This window comes from Neodiprion virginianus, chromosome 2, assembly GCF_021901495.1.
Source record: "Neodiprion virginianus isolate iyNeoVirg1 chromosome 2, iyNeoVirg1.1, whole genome shotgun sequence".
Lineage (NCBI taxonomy): Eukaryota > Metazoa > Arthropoda > Insecta > Hymenoptera > Diprionidae > Neodiprion > Neodiprion virginianus.
The window spans coordinates 30,015,325-30,035,041 of NC_060878.1; the positions used below are offsets into that span (position 1 = coordinate 30,015,325).

At 45.6% G+C, this 19,717-nt stretch overlaps 1 protein-coding gene across 1 annotated transcript in view; it reads right to left on the reverse strand.

Moving 5' to 3' along the window:
- The window catches only part of LOC124297678 (homeotic protein spalt-major-like), a 59,335-nt gene extending 41,227 nt beyond the window's left edge, over positions 1-18,108 (reverse strand). Inside the window, exon 1 of the mRNA XM_046748950.1 lies at positions 16,991-18,108. Coding sequence (XP_046604906.1) covers positions 16,991-17,114 — 124 coding nt within the window. The 5' untranslated portion in view covers positions 17,115-18,108. The remainder of the gene's footprint in view (positions 1-16,990) is intronic.
- Between the last annotated feature and the right edge of the window lie 1,609 nt (positions 18,109-19,717).

Here is a 19,717-nt window from a genome sequence, read left to right on the forward strand (position 1 = left end):
ATGTATCTGTCTCTCTCCTTTTCTCTTTCTTAAAAACCGCCGAAACGAAAATAGCGTTCACCGCGAGATGCGAGACTAAAATATATTGAAGAAATATCCGAATTCTTTTCTCGGTTTCTCTAAGCTGTCCCGATCCCTTCGTTTGCCGCCCCCTCTTCCCTTCCATGAATTCCCTCCTTCTCTCTCTCTCTCTCTCTCTCTCTCTCTCTCTCCATTTCTCACCTAACCGCGGTGAGTCCTATCCTTTTCTCTATCGCTAGAGAGTCTCTCGCGAGACATTACTGCCTCGTCCCGTTGGGAATGACTTCTGCTCTACGTTCAATAGCTGTATACACCTCGAGGTTCCCGCGGCTCCGCAATCCGCGGGATAACAAAAGTTCTGAGACTTTCCCTTTCTCTCTTTCTCTCCTCCCCTCGCGAATTTACGCACTTCTAAGCTGTGCCTTCACCCTCGGAGTTTGTTCTGTTCGTTCCTCGTTCGTTTTTGTTGTTGTTGGTTTTCGTTTAATCGTAAGTAGCGGCAGGACTTGAACAGGGGCTGAGGCTCATCTTCAAATTCTTTGGTCTATGGCGTGTGCAGAGTTCCGGTCGATAAAGAAGAACGCTAATTGCCGGAGGGTAGACCGGGGCAATTTTGGAAGCTCAAGTATTTTTCGCTTCAAAATAAAGGCCGTTTCGTACGTACGATCAAACATGAACCCAGGTGTCAAAAATTACCAAAAGGTCATACCGCATAAGCGATTGTCCAAAGAATAAATGTCAACCGTTTTACGCGCACAATTTCATAGTTTTTCACGGGGTAAGAAGGTTTAATCTGCTGGACGAAGAAACGCCCTCTGCATTTTGTAAAAAAAAAAAAAAGAAAGCTACTTCTATCAATAAATTTCGGTAAATGATTTGGGTCTGTATGTGTTGAATTTTCTTTTCGAACGGTAACCGATCAACACGACCGGAAAAACCTGATTTACTGGCAAACATAAGCCACCAAGATTGACCCCCTATAGCTTCGGGAATGTCCGTACGTAAGAATGACAAATAAGAGCGATTCTCTGCGATTCTCTGCGAATCGCGTGCCGCGATTTGATCATCAAGTATCACGGAATTCGCGGTGATTCTACGTTGCGATTGTCAGTTTATAAACTCTAGATCGCGTGACGATTTCTCCCCCTTTTTTTTATCACGCTCGCGCAGCCTCCGGCAGGGTGAACCTTCTATAGGTACAGGGCACGATTATAACCTTCTAGATTTCCTTCGCTCTACAGATTTCCCATGCGTCTTGTAATTGCAATTTTTCCACGGAATATGACGGGCGAATAGAGAAGGATGAAAATACTCGGAATTAAGCGCGTGTGGTTCAAGCTGCGAGGAGAATACCGCGGCGGCATCGCGGAGCAGGAGATGCGGTTTTTTGTCGCCGGGAGCAATTAGCCACGGATCGTCGTATGGATTTACCTCCGACTGTCTCCTCCGAATGACGAACGATGTGTGCTCCTCTTCTTACCCCGGCTGGCTGTCTCTGTATCTCGACGGTTCGTGCCGTTGCAGCAGCGTTCTATTACTGCGGGCCTCTTATTTCCCCAAATATAGACCGGTGGATACGGTATCTGTGTGTACGAATATGTTAGACGCAACTTATACCGGAGAACGTGTGCATTCGCCTCGCTTGTCTCTTGCGCGCACAAATCGGGATCAACTTCACGTGCCATCTGATCAGTAGCACATTTTACATACCGTCCTAATGGCGTTTCAAATTCTTTTGAAATAACCAGGCGTGCAGTTTTTCAAATTTACTCCAATTATAAAACGAAAACTTATACTAAAACGCAAATTGAGCGTTTTGAAACTTCCACTCCGTAGTTATGTATACATTTAGTTCAAAGGTGCAGTCAAAGATCGATCGAGAGAGTCGATCTTGTGTATTTAGTAAAATCATTTGTTTTTCCCTGTGTCTAAAAAACGCACTATGATGTTTTGCACTAAATAACGTATAACAGATTTTATTGTCTTGTTTTTTATTTTTTGTTGGAGATTTCCGAACAATATGATTAGGGCAAAGAATTGAGCTTGTCTGTTGTCGCTGACGATGACAGTTTGTAAAGAGCAAATCGGTTTTGAAGAATTACTTTCAATCTTGATTCAAGACGTTATACGTTTGCGTAGTGAATTTTCATCTCTCTTCGTTACTTTTTCATCTTCCTACTATCGAAATTATATTTTCCATTGTTTTTTTTTTAAGGAAAAATATAATTATACTGTGAGAAAATTATTTTGCCAGATATACCTCAAGCGAGTCTGGGTAACAAATCTTACGACACATCCACGTGTATAATACCTATTCGTACTGTATTATACTGAACGTGATTGATTTTCAAAAATTGTAAAAGGTTAAATACCGCAACATTTTCAATATATAATCAAAAAAATCGCAAATAACCTCGTAGATTGCATATTATTGCATTTCGCACAAATACGGGAAGACTTCCACAAAGATTGATAGAGCCATAAAATGACAGATTATACGACAATGGAATCTGTGTATCATAAGCCTATATATCGAGCCTGTGTCTCACATCGTGTGGTACGAAGGGCCAAAGGGCAACGCAGAGGGGTGGTCGTGTTTACACGCGAATTTGCGGAACGATGCACTCAGCCCCTGTGTATACAGTAAGTAGATATAAGGCACGGTGCTGTAGGTAACCTGAATGTCGGAGAAAGAGAGAGAGAGATTTCCAGGGCACATGGCGTAAACCGCGCAGAGAAATCCGGGTCCCATAGCGTTATCCCATATACTCCATAATGCATGTACCTACGCTATTATTAGCTGTCCTTATTGTCATTTTAAACGTAATACACCTCCGGCAGCATCCCGTGCCCCACGACCGACGACCATTTTTTTCCATTCGGAATTTTTCTTGCGGAAAAATTTGTCCCAATGTCGTCAAAGGTCCCCCTCTTCGCCCCTGTTCACCGTTTCGGTGACCCGACATACGACGATGTCCTATCCCGAATTTTTGGTAAAGAGGAGGGAGAGAGAAAGAGAAAGAGAAAGAAAGAGAGAGAGAGAGAGAGAAAGAGAGAGAGAGAGAGAGCGAGAGAGAGAGTCCCCTGTATTCTGTATCTTTATTTCTCTCTGTTGAACCGTTTGTTTAGTCTTTCGTAACGCATTTCCGGGGAGATTACCAGCTACTGTACGAGGGCCCAACCCAATCCAACGGGAGACAATCGTCAAACAATGAAGCGGGGGACCAACAGGGGGGAGGCCGCAAAAATATGTCATCCGTTGTCATCTGTCAGTCCCAGGGTATCGAGTTTTAAATGACAGTTGCACCGTACTGCGGGACGATCTGGTGACGGAGAGTCGAAATTTTTTCACATCGTTTCACACGGATCATTGTTTGTATTTCAAATTTTCTATTTACTGTCGTTGTGATTTTTATTCGAATTCAACTTGGACAGCTTCTAAACCGTACAAGCTGTGTAAGAGGAAAAAGTTTTTGGTTCTATTGTGGTGAAATCTAAAGGTTTTTTTTTTTACTCAACAGACAAAAAATACCGTGAAAATTATCCCTAATTGCTACATGATTCGGAGCTTCGAATGGAAGTTTTTTGTAAATAAACATGTGTTCCGTATGGTCTAAACATTCAATGAAGGATGACATTTTTTTTTCGATCTGTATTCACACGGTCTAGCAGAAAGAAATCTGTTACCTAATTGCAGTAAAACCGGAAACATCCAAAGGCAAGAACGCATGTCTCATTATCGGAAAAGTAGTCTCGAGTGAAGCGGGTTCATGAATAAAAAATTTCAGCACTTATTCCCACAAAATCAATCCATCTCATTGATTTGAATAATTTGAATAATCAAGACTGCTCAAGTCAGGCACGAACGGTAATAAGAGAAAGATATAAAATAGGTAAGATAGAAACAAAATGGCGTCGATCCGTCGGGCGGGCTTTGATGGAAGATTTCGGTGCTTCGGGTTCGTCCAGGCGGTCCAAGATGGGCCCGATTCTGTGAAGAGATGACACGTGCGTGATGCGATGACGGGAATACGGATCTCTCGGAAAACACGGTGATATTCTCCATCAAGTACACGTGACAACATGCGGAGGATACCTTGTGCAGACCCGGGGGAATGGCTCGTTGGCCGTCCCCGCAAGGTTCTCTGTCATTGGTCGCGAGGGTGCTTCAACCCTTTCCTGTACGGCCGGAATTAAGGCACACAACCCGCCTCTCGTTGGCGTAATATGCTAACTAGCTATGGCGAGCAGTTTAGGTCCAACCCTTTCTCGGTCCGGCCTCGCAACGCGACGCATGTATCAAAAAACCAAAATTCCTGTCCGTTTTCGTTATAACACAGTTTCATTTTTACATTTAATACCGAATTACGATTGGTTCGATTCAGAGCCACGTCCTTGTTTGTGAAAATAAAGAATGACCCTTGCTATTGGTCAGTGATTGGTATACCGTACGATAATGTTTAATCAATAGGTTCCTCAGTGGATCACTATTTTTTTGGAATCAAAACTGGAACGAGTTTCATTTCCAATCAAATTTTATGCGCCAATGACCAGCGACGCAAGTGATACAAGAAGCAAATGATACGTCGATCATAGACACGTAAAATTTTCTACATGTATAAAAAAAAAAATTGTTTCAGCTTTGATTCAAAGGAACAAAAAAATAGTGAATCACTGGAAACCTATTAATGAACGTTACTGTGCATATTGTGTCATTATACTTTTGGCTTGAATGGTGCGGTAAACTCCACGTACCTGGCGACGTGACAGGGAGGATGGTTACAAGATAGAATAAGTACGAGAAATTGAAGAGAGTGCAGTGCAGTGCATGTGGTAACGGTAAAAATATGTCATAGTAGACAATATGGCGACGGGATAGGGATGAAAGATAAACAAAAAGAATATATGTATATATATACCTATATATAGAAAGAGAGAGAGAGAGAAAGATGCGAAAAGAGAATTGTACATGTAATAATAAAGAGCTGAGAGAAAAAAAAAAAAAAAAAACATTGAAAGGAAAATTGTACCCCGAGATGCTAATCTCCCTACGTTATAAGCACAGCCTTGGGAGGGAAGGGAAATCGGGGAAGGAAGGGAGAGGGGGGGGGGGGCACTAATGCGATCCTGTTTAGCCAAGTCAACCGTAAAACGTGGACAAGGCATCCGATCGGCCCCAAGGTGCATGGCGGGGTGCAGAAGCGTGCATGAGTAGCCTGGTTTCTGGCTGCATTCGGTGCAAGTAACCGACGAACGAACCAGCGATCTAGCAACGAAATATACGTAGAGAACATGCGTATACATATATTCATGCGTACACAGGGTACAGTGTGTACAATATAACGATGCAACGACAATGCAGATGTCAAATGACAAAACGTGGGGACATCTCTCTCTCTCTCTGTCTCTCTCTCCCCCCCTCATTCATTCATTCATTCTCTTTCTCTGTGTCCCTGCAGCGAGTGCAGGGTGTCTCGTTCGTTTTCCCGCAGGGGAATCCCCGCCTGCAGCCAACCGGCGGGTTCGTATACCATAGTTATTATTGTTATTGCAGCTATCATTATTTCGCAATTGCGTTCCCACCCGGATTCGGGACCGCCCGAGCAGAAAACGTGTTGAATCGTATCTAGATACGGCTGCGGGGAGCCGATGGATGGATTTTTATTAAACTTCTCGCAGTCCGGTGTTCGAGTCCTCTTATATTCAACGGCGTAACGTTACGTCTTCGCGTCTTTGTGGCGTCTTCTCATAGCTACAGGCGCCTATGCGAGAATTCGGGGTGAAGGAAGAAACGCAAAAAACCGTACTACGCGGGTCACGATCCTTGTCTCTTTTTATCTTCGAGATGTTACAAGGGAGTACTGTAAGTAACAATTGACGAAAATTGATTTCTTTTCAGACCGCTCAATTCGCTTTTTGCACCTTTCTTCATGCTCCGCTTTTCTTCTCCTGCAATTCAAAGCACGGACTCGTCGCTGTAACAGTTACACATAAGCCGTTCCGAAATTGTGCCATTCTTTTATATTTCGTTAACTCTTTTAGTTTAAGCCGTTTTTCCTGACAGCAGTCGTACTTAAGATTGAAAATTGGAATCACAAGCCTTGATCAATCAATCAACTGTATCGATGTCTCTCTTATAGGTATTCGTACTATGCTCAGAAAAATGTGTAACACAAGTGCGAACTACTCATCAATGTTGAGACCATCGTGAAACTCGTGAAACGGAATGTCTTCACGATGAATCGCTTCAACGTTAGATGAAAGTATTCCACAGTAGATTGCAAATCAAGCAAATTAAATGTGTAGAGAATAATAATCGGTTCCGTAGTTCTGGCGAATAGTAAAATTTTTTCTCTAATTCCTGATCCTACTATTCAATATTTCCTATACATCGGCTACCTAAAACCTCCTGTCATTGATGGGAAACGGTGCACCGGTTTGTCGAAATGTTTGTTTCACAAATTTATTCCCAGACTTTGTCAAAAAATTCAATAGTCAAACCTTTAATCGTGTTTACGAATCTGCCATCGTGTTATGAACGTTGTTACAAGTACACCAACGTAAAAAATCCACATCGCCAGATTCGCAAAGCGGATGTAATTAGTTTTCAGATCTCGTCAGCATCTCGTCTTGTTAAATTTGCAATATGAACTGTTTGCGATTAATCTATTCCCGTCGAAGCCACGGCACGCGTCTCTCTCTCTCTCTCTCTCTCTCTCTCTCGCTCCGAGCGTTCGTGATGTTGGCAGAGGCGTCGAGAAAGGCGTTATCAATAACCGTCCCGAAACGCGGGTTGAGGACCCCCCGGGCTCTGAACAGTCGCGATTAAAGCCCAGCGATGATCAGACGAGGCGACGGGTCGGTTATTAAGTAAATACACCGCGCATTCACCCCACGCGGGATGAATTCGCTTTTGGTGAATGCCGCCGCGCGCGGATAAGTTGGAACCCTTTCGCTGGCGCGAAATAATGTAACGAACGCCCTTAAACGGCTCTGGCTTTTGATCTGTCCTCGGTCCGTTGATCGCGCATTCGAAGACCACGTCACAGCTCTTCGTTCGCCTAGCTCGTCCCTAGCTGCGTCTGGTTGTCCCTCCTACACTGGTTTGTGCGTGTTTTATGACGCTAATCCTCCGACCACTAGCCTCGTAATAATTCCCCTTACGGTGCACGGTTGCTCTCTAATTTAGCCCAAAGTCTGGAAAAGCTTAACCAGAGGTCAGAGGTTCGGAGTAAATTGCTGATCCTTAAACGAGACCTGGCATGATATCGCGAAGTGTTCGGACTTGTTGGGAACAACTTCGAATTGAATCGCAAAATTGCGTAGGTAACGCTTATTCGATTCACGGACCGGCAGACTTGTACGAGCGTTATATATCCGTGACGCGAGTTCCGAACCGTTTTTCAAAGTCGACTCGTACGTCGATCCTCTCGAGAGCTTCTCAATGGAATCCCGATGTCTGAGGCACGAGAGTGCGGGGGCGGTTATCCCATACCGCAGTAAAATGATTTCCTTTCAACGCGACTACGATCAGCATCGTGTACCTACCTACCGCGGCCATTGGGAAAATATGTCTCTTACCGCGGAGCGAGGCGAGGGCCGATGTCGTTGCGGTTGGTAGAATGAATGGGGATGTTGGTTGGTTTGTCTAAACTGTAAAGGTACCGCGGTGCAGGGTTGCCTAGGAAATTCAAAGTCCCGAGTCTTTTGCTGCTCGGCGCATGTCCTCTCCCAGGCATATCCGTTTACAGGCGACATTATGGAGGCTGTGGCCGTATATCGCCGTCGTAAATCCACCGAGCATCCAGAGACGAGAGGAAGAGAGGGAGAGACGAAAAAATAAAGAGAGTGAAAAAGAGGGAAAAAGTGCGCCACGCAGAAGAGAGTTATAAGTGTACGCTCGCGTGCCCTCCTACGGAGAAACCAAAGATCCGTCCGAACTTGGTTATCAATTTGTCCCGTACCGCGGTTATTTTTCAAATTTTCATCAACATATTTCGGTACATCTAATTGATACAGGCGATAAGCTCCAGCGCGTTGCTCACCTCCTGCAACGATCACCTACAATATTATACAGCAAACTTTTTCACCGCGTTGCTCTCGTCGAATCGTGGCGCGAAAACGGATATCGAAAAGCACCCTGAAACGATGACGGCGAGTTCGGCATTCCGCGAATAGCGGAACACCCATCAATATCATCGGTCCAGAAACAGAAGCAGAAGCAGAAGCAGAAGCAGAAGCTGTAGCGGAAGACGCGGCAGCAGCAGCACCAACGACGCGGGGAGCTATCTTTGCGAAATTGGCAACAAATTAGGTACTCTCCTTGTGTGTACAGTGCCGCGGTGCCCAATTAGCGGTTGGGTCAAACCCGTTTCTTCCATTGCAAAAACTACGGTGCTATTCGCTCCTCTCGGTCCCCCGGTTCTCCCTCTCGCACCAGGAGAGCGAGTATCTCCCGTCACGGATCACCTGGAGTTTCGCTTCGCGTATGACGAGGGCAGGAGACAAAGAGGCACGAATAAAAGGAAAAGGACCAGGGAAAGAGGAGAAGAATAATTCCGTTCTCCCATTTTGAACCTCGCGAGCACTTGGCGTTTGATGCTCGGTATATAAGCTTCGAGGATCGTTCTTCGTTCGTGAGAGCAGAATTCCCGTACTCGTTTCTTTCGGTACGAAATCAACCATTTTAATTGTCATCGACCCGGCTTGAATATCGTGTAGTGTAATGTAGGTTCGTAAAAAATTAAGCCTGCGATGTTTCCGGGTTTCACCGCATCGTTGATCTGTGTATCTGGTCTCATTGCACGATACGCGAGAAGACCGTTTACCGAGTTGCGAACGAACGAACGCGATCCGGCAGCCTTCAGGAACGGAATATCGGGACGAACGGCGCGATCGGTATCGGACAGCGCGTTTCTTCGACATTTCGTTTCTGACAGCTGACGCTGGGATCGGGTAAAAACCGGCCAACGAGTTTTAAACCGCGCTAAACGCGTTCCGCGTCGATTCGACGTATGAGTACCGTCATCACCGTCATCATCGTCATCATCATTATCATCGCGGTAGAAAAATGTTCACGGATGATTTTGTGTAATTGGAAGAAGCGCAAGGAAGGCACCGCACAATTGGACCGGGACAACGAGGCGAGCAACAGTTTAATGCTCGGCATCGGCGGTACCTATATATTATACTTCCGCGAAGGAATTCTCTCGTGGGTGTTTTTCCCCTCTCATCCCACGGCAGGCAGCATCTAGGTGACGTTTCACCGTTCTTACGTCGGTTCTCCGCTTCCCGCATACTTTCATCCTCTTCTTATCCTATCCGACGCCGATTCCGCATCAACGTCACCGCGTGTTACGCAACGCCGTCGCCGCCGCTGCAGCGATGCTTCGATATAAATAATAACCGAGCCGAAGCTGCTCGCTTGGTACCTACCTACCTTCACCCTACCGTACCTTCGCGTAATTGTACCCGCGCTTGCAGGCGGCCGACCGAAGCCGCGCGCTCCTTAAAACCCTCGGGAATGCGTTTGAACCGTTCGCGCAATTGCGACGTTCTTCGTAACGTATCCGCAACGTCGTGATACGTTATTGTTATGCGAAAGCCTCCGGTAGTCGTGCAGGTACACTCACTTGGTACTTGAAAATCATTGATCAGGCGTAACTTGAACCGTGACGCTATTACGACGTGGATCCGGAAGCCGCGGTCCTTAACTATGTTCATTTTTTACCACAATCGAAAAATATAGTTCTACGTAGAAAATGAAAATTAGTTTTATAACTGTTACCGGAAAGTCTAGTATCCGTTACTATTCTTTTTCATTGCGATCACTGTTGCTAGATTTTCTTGCAACTGTTGCGAAAATTTAACGCTTGTGCAACAATAAATTGACGTTAAAGCCTTATTTAACTAAAAAAGTTAGAGTAAACCTCGCAAACTGATTTTCCTGAATTTTTCTAGTTACTATAACAACCTAAATTATTCTCAGCGCATGACTCGGCGAAATACTCGATAATTCTCCGATTGATATTTTTTTTTTCATCGTGACCTTCAATCTCTCAAATTACGTTAAAGAAACAGTGCTTCCAGGACTGCTTAAAAATTCGCAAACCGTGTTCGCAAAAGTTTCATCGTTCCGGATGTTTCGAAACAAGATGGCGTCACACCGAGCTCGACTATAATCGATGACGAATTAGGTTACGGTGATATATCACCAAAGATCCAGAGCCTCCTTGAACGTCGAGAAAATTGAGGGACCGATTATAATTTACAACGTTGTATTCGGTTGGGTTAGAAAGTTGGAAGGCAGAGTCTAATGAGTATCGGTTGGTGCTTGACCATACTTAGGATTTTACGACTTACGCATTGAGTCGGTGAGTGCGTTATTAATTGATAATAACGTCGCGACGGAACGTCTGGGTTAATATTGGCACGCGCCAAGAGCCGGGGACTCGGGTCAAAGGTGACGCAATTAAGAGTTAAGACGGATCATCGACGCGTGCGCGAAGGACGGACACCGCGCCTCCCGGCTCGCACTAGACCGACGCCGACGACGAAGCCCAAAGATTTACGATCCTCATATTTACTCGTCTGAATTCACAAGTGCAGGCAACCAGCCTCTGCATGCATACGGGTACAACTGTTGTGTTGTCGTCGTTGTCTGCAACGCGCGATAGATACGAGGAGAGAGCGAGAGAGCGAGAGAGAGAGAGAGAAAGAGAGAGAGAGAGAGAGAGAGAGAGAGGGACGTCTGTAGCCGGCCTAAGTGCAATATGAGATCTATTAATATTCGGTGCACGGTTGCAGGGTCGGCGCGAAAACACCCGCGGGAGTTGAACAAGCGGCATGAAAATTTGGCGAAAAAATTTAATTTTTCGCCAAATTTTTACGCTTGTTGACGTCTGTCGTGGTGAGAATTAATGTCCCGTGGGTGAATGTCACCGCTTGAAAACGGAGAATACGGAGAAAAAGATTTTCCCCCGATTCTCATTCTCAAGTTTACTTTACTCCTGACCTGGCAGACATCTTCTTATTCCACTGCATATATATGTATAGAAACGGGAATGAGTTTGCAAAAGAGTCGCGCCTTCCGTTTGGTCTCGAAAATTTTGGAACGCGGTGAAGCGAACTCTCGTGTTAATCTGTAACAAGGTTTTACTTCGACTTACTACAGTAATCCTGAAATCTTTGCGCGCCTGAAATTTAAATACCCTTATTCGTTTGGACAGATCTACAGTTTTCACCCTGATTATTAAAAATCCTTGCATGACTTTCGGTAGTATTTTACTCTTGTCTCCCTGAGGATTTATAGTTCACCGAAGTTTACAAGAACTCATAATTTGTCAATTATCTTCTCAAGAAACGTTGGTGAATGTCTATTCAATTTAATCACGAGTTTAATCTGATCATCGATTTCTGTTATTCCCATCGGAATAATGTTTTTCTTTATCTCTCTCTCTCTCTCTCTTTCTCTTTCTCGTTCTAGCGCTCGCTCCTTGGATCAAACGGAATTCGAATAATTTCATTCCATTCAGTATCCCCGGTGTACCATCCTTTCAGCTTTCAAATTATTTCGGAGTCTCTCAATGCCGACAGATACTCTCACAATCTTTCAATACGCCGTTAATAAAGTCAAAGACACTTGTGATAAAAAGGTGAAAATTTCTTTACAGCCGCGTCTCCCCGTTTCACTGCAGCCGTAGTAAAGAACTTGAAATCGTTGTCACGATTCGAGTGTCGAAGATGACACGATAGTAATAATTTCCTTGATCCGTAATAAGACACGATGAAAAATAAAATTGAACAAATTTCCAGTACCTAACTGAAAGTCATTTCGTTACAGTCCGCGTGAAGCAAGCTGAAACGAAGTAAGTAGTTGTAAAAAAATTTCAGGGTTTCTTTGAAAACAGTTGCTGTTTCTTCTCGCTTCTAATAAATCATTCCGAAGCTTTTTCCGAACCATGTCAAATCTGGTTTTTCCGTTTCATCATCGCACCAAGATATCCGCCAGTTGTAAAACAGACGGGCAAATTACAGCGTGTAAAATATTTGAACGCGCGATGCCATCCCTGGGGCGTGCGTATCCAATACCGCTGATCGAGATTGGTGTGTGGGTTTATACAATGGCGTTTCACGGCGCCCGAGAATAGGTGCTTAGCCGCTCGTAGAGCATTAGCGGTACTTGTCATATCGTCGACGCATACAAAATGCCATCAGCGTGTGCTTAATAAGATCTATGTACCCAAGCACCACTCGTACACCCCACTCGATTCACGTACCTTGTACCGCAGCTCGCAACGTACGTGTCGTGTAGTGACTCGGAGTGCCAACGTTCAGCCGCATCATACGTACAATACGAATGGACACTAATTTGTTCGCGGAAGGTACGCTCATATTTATCTTCATAAGTATGTAGCGCAAACAAGGGCATCTGGTTGTTGATATACGCGGCAAAGATTTTACGCCGTCGACTTTAATCGTGCAATGACGTGGAATTTACCAAGGAACGACACAATTTTGACGAGCATCCATGTGGATTCTACCGCATTAGTCGTGTAGGAACGCTTGGTTGATACAATAATTTGGATAAACGTCACTCTCGATTTCTTTGATAATATCATCCCGTGTAACGTTCGTCGTAGGAATCGAAGAACAAGTTGGCAATGGTCCTGAGAGAAAAAATAAAATCGGCGAATTAGTGATAGATGAGCGAGCTTGATCCTCGGCGGAACCTGAATAATTATCGCTATCTGCACAGTTTGTAAATACACGAGAAAGTATAGATTCACCGGATTCACCGGACAGATTGACTCAGGATTTACGAAGTGATTCCACGTCAATTACCGCCAAGAATACCGCTGCTTCCTTATTTACCGAGTGTGTTAAATAAGCCCAAGATCTAGCCGTCAAACCGATCCAACCAACGTTTACCACTTTCGTTTTCTGCACCGGCGCCGAAGTATTTGAAGTTCTCTAGAATATCCGCGATAACGTCGTCAACTACAGATTGAACGAAGAATGATCAGGGTGTGTTTTATCAGCTGCACAGCGACGATTCGTTGCAACGAAATGAGGTAGCGCAAGGTCCAGCGAAATGGAAACCATGTCTGAAATGGTAGACGGAGAGTGGATCGAGACGTTAAAGTTGGACGAATCCTCGGGAACTGCAAGAAGGCGAGGCCAGGTGAACTATCCTTGGCTATTGATCTCTCATTCCTACACGCGGTTTCCGTCGTTATACCTTTATTTCCCGGTAACAGGTCCGGATACAGAGTCGAGAGCAGCCCTCCGCATAACTCTCTTTCTATCCACCCTTCCGCCCTCTTGTTCGCAGCACTCGACTCGCCGAGCCCTAAAGCTGGACAGCTAATTGCGGGGGTTCGAAGGTGAGTTTCGGCAATAGTTTTCCGCAGGGTAAAAGGCAGCCCCGTCAATTATACGCCGATGCATCGCGTGCGGTGACATTGGCTCGTGTTGTAACGCCGGTGCGTTAAGTGGGTACGTTGGTATAACCAGTATAATGTTGTACAGGGTGTTGCAAAGGCCGTAAGGAATCACCGAGTGCATTACTGCGATGCGGAGGAGTCGTTCTTTTCTCATTTCACACCGCGGTCTCTTGATATAAAAATAGAGTTCGGTATTTCGAGAAAGGCTTCTCCTCCGGTACGACACTCGACGACTATACGTACGGTCAGAAGTCGTCAGCAGTCGAGGACGACTTAATAATGTCGCATCGGTATCAGACACGCACGACGATCAGCGGCGTTCGCGCCTTCGTTTAAAACGACGCTCTGCGTTGTATTATACGTATAATATATCTTTGCCGGATGGTTTGGTGAACGCCGAGAGATCTCGGAGCCACTCTGCTCGGGGACTGAGATTGATTCCCGTATCCGTGAAACCGTGTACAACCCGATTGTCTCTGTCAACGATTAACACCAGCTTCCAGTGGCCGACTATCAACTCCCGGTGACGAACATCACACTCGGCGTACGCTTGTTCGCTATCGTTTACGCGCAGGATATCCTCTATTCCCGAATACGAACCGGAGGACGAGGGGGTGGGGGAAGAAAGGAGGAGGAATTTTTTATTCTACTCTCGGAGTCATCCGCGGGGCTCGCGAGAATCTGGCGTTTCATAGATAACGAAATAATTCTACCATTATTCACGCGTCGCGAGCTCCGACGTGTTTCGAAATCAGGCGCAATTACATATTTTAGGCCTATGGGGTATACCTACCATCTAAGGATCATGTTATATTTTATCTTGCGCAGCTCTCGCGCTATACGGAATCACGTTATATACGTCGGAAGAACGCCTTTTATTTACACACTGGTACTGGAAGCAGAAGATATTTTTATTCGGTTCATGTTAGTTTAGTTGACAAGTCAACTAATGGCTCGCTATTCATTCTACTAAATGTTCTCTCGTTTAAAATTGAATTTATTAAAAGACCAAATTTTACCAGCCTCTCGACTTGTGTTCTAAGTCACGCAATCAACGAAACAGCGAGTAAACGGATACTCCGAACATTAGGTGCAATAACCAAGTACCGTTGAATAACCATATCAACGGTAACGAATCAATACGAGAATTTATCGAATGTTGAGCTAGGTTCGAATTATGTTAAGGTTTTCATAAAATTTGAAAAACCATCTCGTTCAAAGCTGTACGGTTATTTCGCTGATTTGGTGAAATTATCTACTCGGTGTTTATATATCTATATAGTTATTTAAGACGCAAAAAAATATTCTTAATCGAAGCGTAATTGACCTGACGAAATATTTCTTCCCTTCGGTTTACGCGCTGTAACACGTGATTCTCACATCGGCTTTTCCCCTTGATCATTTTCACTGCCGGGCCAGGTTCCATCTGCCGCGATTTTATCACCGTAGATCTTTCAGATCGATCTAGCTACACGTACGTCTGTGTATACCTATAATATCTACGTAAACTTATACACCCAGTGACGTATGACGAAAGTATAAGGTGTGCTATAGTGACAATACACTACGGCACGACGAAGTATAAGGATTAAATAGCGCGGTACAAAATGCAGCAGAAGTAAAAGCAGAAAAGCAGCATGAGCGTGAAACGAGGTGCGATGATGCGAGAGTGTAAGGCATATGCATATATGTATAGATATACGTGTGTAGATCCCGCCGAACGAAATGCAACTGTTGGTGCGTTGAATTTAAATCAAGTAGTTAAGCGTCTATTTTCCGTCTAAGAATAAACCCCACGCCAACTATTACGAGAAATGGCTGCTGCCAGAATATATCCCATGGTCCGCACGGATGCTGAGAGCATCGAACATCCGATCACGTTTCTCCTTCGATTTCTCATCCTGATCCGCGATTTCAATATCTCCGATGCACCAATATTCACGCACGAAAACGAACAAGTCTGAGCAGAGACGAGGCAAAAGAAAATAACCGATTGTTCGCAATTCGTACATACCTATCCGAGAATTTGTCCCCGGGATGAAATGCCAGAAATAATTGGGCCGAAGAACCCGAGCATTACACACATTTGTTATTGTTATATTTGTGCACACACCGCACTTGTGTACTCGGGACGTTTGATGTACGACCGCCGGCATCGCGCCGCAATTACTTAGGCAACGCGTCCTATCTTATCTCGTTCGGTTGAACTGTCAAAAGCGGCTTGTCGAACCCTCGCGATTGCAGCCTGCTGCAGTCGTAAAATTGCAGTAAACGCCGCGGAGAATGCGCGTCGTGTTTTCTACGCCGATTAGCCGTATAAATCAGGGTAAAATTACGGAAACAATAAGATTCACCGATTCGACTTGTGAAATATCCGCAGCCGTTGAATTTTTATCATTTGTGTTTCTTGAATAATCGAACCACGTTTCAAGCCAGAATTATCACCAGGCTCTGATTATACCGCCGAATTCTCAGACGAATCGTGCTCGTCGTAAGTACTCCGTGACTCGGGAGAGTTCTCGTAGATCTCGCGCGTTACAAAAGGTCAATTTTTCGCTATTAGAACTGGTTTTGCTGAGACATTGGGCAAATGTTCGATTCCATGTTTAACAGAAATTTAATGTCAAGGGTTATTTATCACGCGCAAGTCTTCCCGGCCGTCTCAAAGTATTCAGAAATAACCTGACGGTCGGTCTCGTGTCTGCATCAGCCTTTTGCTCAACACACCCGCACTAACGCGTCAGCAGCTTCGAAACGAGTCAATAACTGCCTTACAGCCACGTTATACATCCCTGACAGCGTTATCTTCTCGTTTCTACTCCGCTCGTTTCTCATACGCTTTTACAGATATAAATTGGATCTTCGCACCTCGGCCGGGAACCACGATCATGCGATCGGAACGATCTTCACGCAACGATATTACGTAGAGAATGTGCCCAATCATCCATATCCATCGAAAGAAGCATGGACCAGGAGAGAACACTTCAATTCACCCACCGAAAATTTTATTTGCTACTTTGTTATACTCCGCGCATTGTTACGTCGACCATTTGCAGAATCCCTTGCGATTGAAACTATCATTTTACCCACTGTTCATTACACGGTTCAAAGAGTTTCAAATTTTACTCATCAAATTCGACTGAGCTGTTTGAATCGTTGTTTCTTACGTTCGATGTTGCCCACTCAACTTGACATACCTACATCTGGTACAGGCATATAAACTTGTGAATTATACGCATTGCGTGTCTATCGGTATTTGATATGCGGCAGATTGAATTTACTATCCACAACTCAGGATCACTTGTAGCGTGGAAAGTTTCAGCAACGTAGCCATGCGCGAGTTAATTTCAGGATTGTCATACCGTGCGCTGTAAAGGTGATCCCCCTTTCTACTCCACGAGGCTGCGGCGTCATTTCGACGACCGAACAGCGCGCATCGCTCGGAGTCCGTCGGATCAGGAAACCCGAGGTCGAGTAATCGGGATTAAAATTCGTCCCCGCTGTTGCAAAACAATGAAACTTACGTATATCGTCAGGGTTCGATTTCTGCAGAGATGCCGAGGCCGTCCGAAGAAGTGGGCCCCGAACGAGAAGTTCCTCTTCGAGTTGGGCTCGGCTGGGTCGGGCCTGTTTCCGCCTCGCCGACATACCTCTTGGTATTCGGAGTCGTTTGGCTCCTCGTTGCACCGGCACCTCGCGCACAACCGACGGCGGTGATTAACGAGTGAAAAAAAGTCCTTCCCATGCACTGATCGGCGATCTAGTTTTACACACACGCGGTTTTTCAGCAGCAGCAGCAGCCAGCGACGACCGGCGGCAGTCTCGCCTCGGCTCCTCTACTCGTCGATAACGCGATCCGGAAGCAGAAGAGCGACGATGATAAGATGATCGGAAATCCACCTGCGCCCGGTTCTGCTCAGCGGCCTGATCGTCCCGTCGCGACGCATCCGGCCCCGAATATTACCGATTTCCTTAGTTTTCTCGTACGTACGTAACTCGTTTTATCACTGCACCCCTTCGACAGACATTATCCGTCCGTAATCACTGAGGCTCGAGTCAGGGAGACGCACCTCCCCAGGCAATATCCACTTCCGTAAGAATTCCATGCGTCACGTTGTTTCTTTTATGCTTTTATACGCGTCAAGTATCTCCGTCTCTGCGCCAGCTCTTGTCAGATAGAGAGAGCCAGTGAGTGAATATCGGTGTTTCGCGTGTACGATATTTGTTTGCGTATCGTGTTTCGATTAAGCCGCGAACTTCTTTATCAATCTCTCGCTAATGTTACTCCGAAACACCAAAGACGACCACGATCAAGGGGATGAAGACCGTAAACAACGTTTCGTTCGCGATTCTTCTTCAAAGCGGGAGGCCTCGGTTGGGAGGGGTGACACGCCGAGGGGAACGGATGAAGGGGCGAACGGGGGGAGCAATATTTACTCCGTTTGCACAGTTATTACAACGAGGATACCTATAATTACAACCGTGACGACATTGTTATATCCAGCAAAGCGGCAACGGTGTATTATTATATTAGTACATGATACACATTGGGTTCGTTTATCTTCGCGTGTACGAATCGTAACGTGTGTACGCGATTAACAATCGTCGTTTAATTTCCTCTTCTTAATTTTTACACACCTTGTTATTATTAATGCGAAGAGGATTATTATTATTATTATTATTATTATTATTATTATTATTATTGGTTGTTGTTGTTATTACTATCGTTATTACGGTTGTTGTTGTTATTATTATTATTATTATTATTATTATTATTATTATTATTCACTGCAACGTACCACTCTAGGCAGATAATACGTATTATTGCCGTATGTTACACATGCGTACACGTATACATATATACGTATAATATTGTATTAAAAACGCACAGATGTAACGATAAGGTTATACTATGTACACAAAAACTTCTGTACATGTTCAAGGCGGTTTCACAGTGAATCCAGACGACTCGACTAATTCTCGACACTCTCACTACGTTTACAGTTCATGGCTGGACACCAGGTCGTTGTTATAGCGGGTCCAGTGGTTGTCACACGAGAGACGATTTAGGGCCGACTAAGACGTGCCTCGAGGGAGAGGAGAGGGCGAGAGGGGTGTCTCCGCGGGACGGGAGGGAAGTAGGGAGGGAGGGAGGGAGAACGACGGAGTGGGGCGAGGGTGCCGAAGGGAGGGCGGTACGGCAGGTGGGTGGTAGCTGCTCCTGGACCGGCCCCGTTGCGCGTACCACCTTCTCGACGCGGAGGGCGGTGTGGTGGTTGATTAGGTTGCCCCGGGGGTGCCGCGCGCGTGTTGATACCGGCATGAAACCGCGGCGTATCGACCGGGGGGGGTTCCTCGATCCTCCGTTACGCGATTTCGATCGACCGATCGATATCCAGTTTCTTTAGTTTCTCCTCCTTCGAACGGTCCTCTACCTTCCGCGGTCTTCCTCTGATTCTTTTTTTTTTTTTTTATTCCTTTTTTTTTTACCAAGAACAACAAGTTTTGTCGTTGAGACACCCGGCTACCGTGGACGAAAGTAATCAATCAAAGTAAAAAATGAAAAAAAAACAGCACGGTTTGAGAAACACGCTGGCTGAGCTTTGCGCCGTTATTAAGCCCCGGACCTCGTTGAGCTCGGCTCGGCCGAACGACGGACGGACCAGGTCTGGGCTGACGTCCGTAGGCCTCCCCACTCCCCGTCAATCCCTGGCGGGGATAGGTGCGCGCGCTAGGTCCCCCACCACCTCCGACGATACCACCCCCCCCCCCTTGTCCCCTCTTCTTCGACGGCGATCCCCTCTCTTATCAACGAACCCCGGAGGTACTCGCGCTAGTAGCCTTGCCGCGGCCTCCCTTCCGCGATTACAGTACCACCCTTGTCGATGCGCACTCTTACGATACTCGCGTTTCCCTGCCGCCGCCGCTGCTGCTGCTGCTGCTGTTGCTGTTGTCGCCGCTGCATCTCTCCAGCTTTCTTTATTCCTCTTTCTCCCCTTTGCGATTGTTACGAAAAGACTTTACTCCGTTCTATTCTGTACTCGGTTTCGATATTTAGCTTATTGTTTTTGTTGTCGTTGTTGTTGGCTAGTTTCTTACTTTCTCTCTCTCTCTCTCTCTCTGAGAGATTGGTTTCAGGTCAGGTTGGGCTACCTCGGGTTACGGCATCTCCGGCGACTAGATACCTGCCACCGCGACCCGCACTCCAGGTACTACACCCTCTTTTATGACGTATACTGTGCGTATACGAT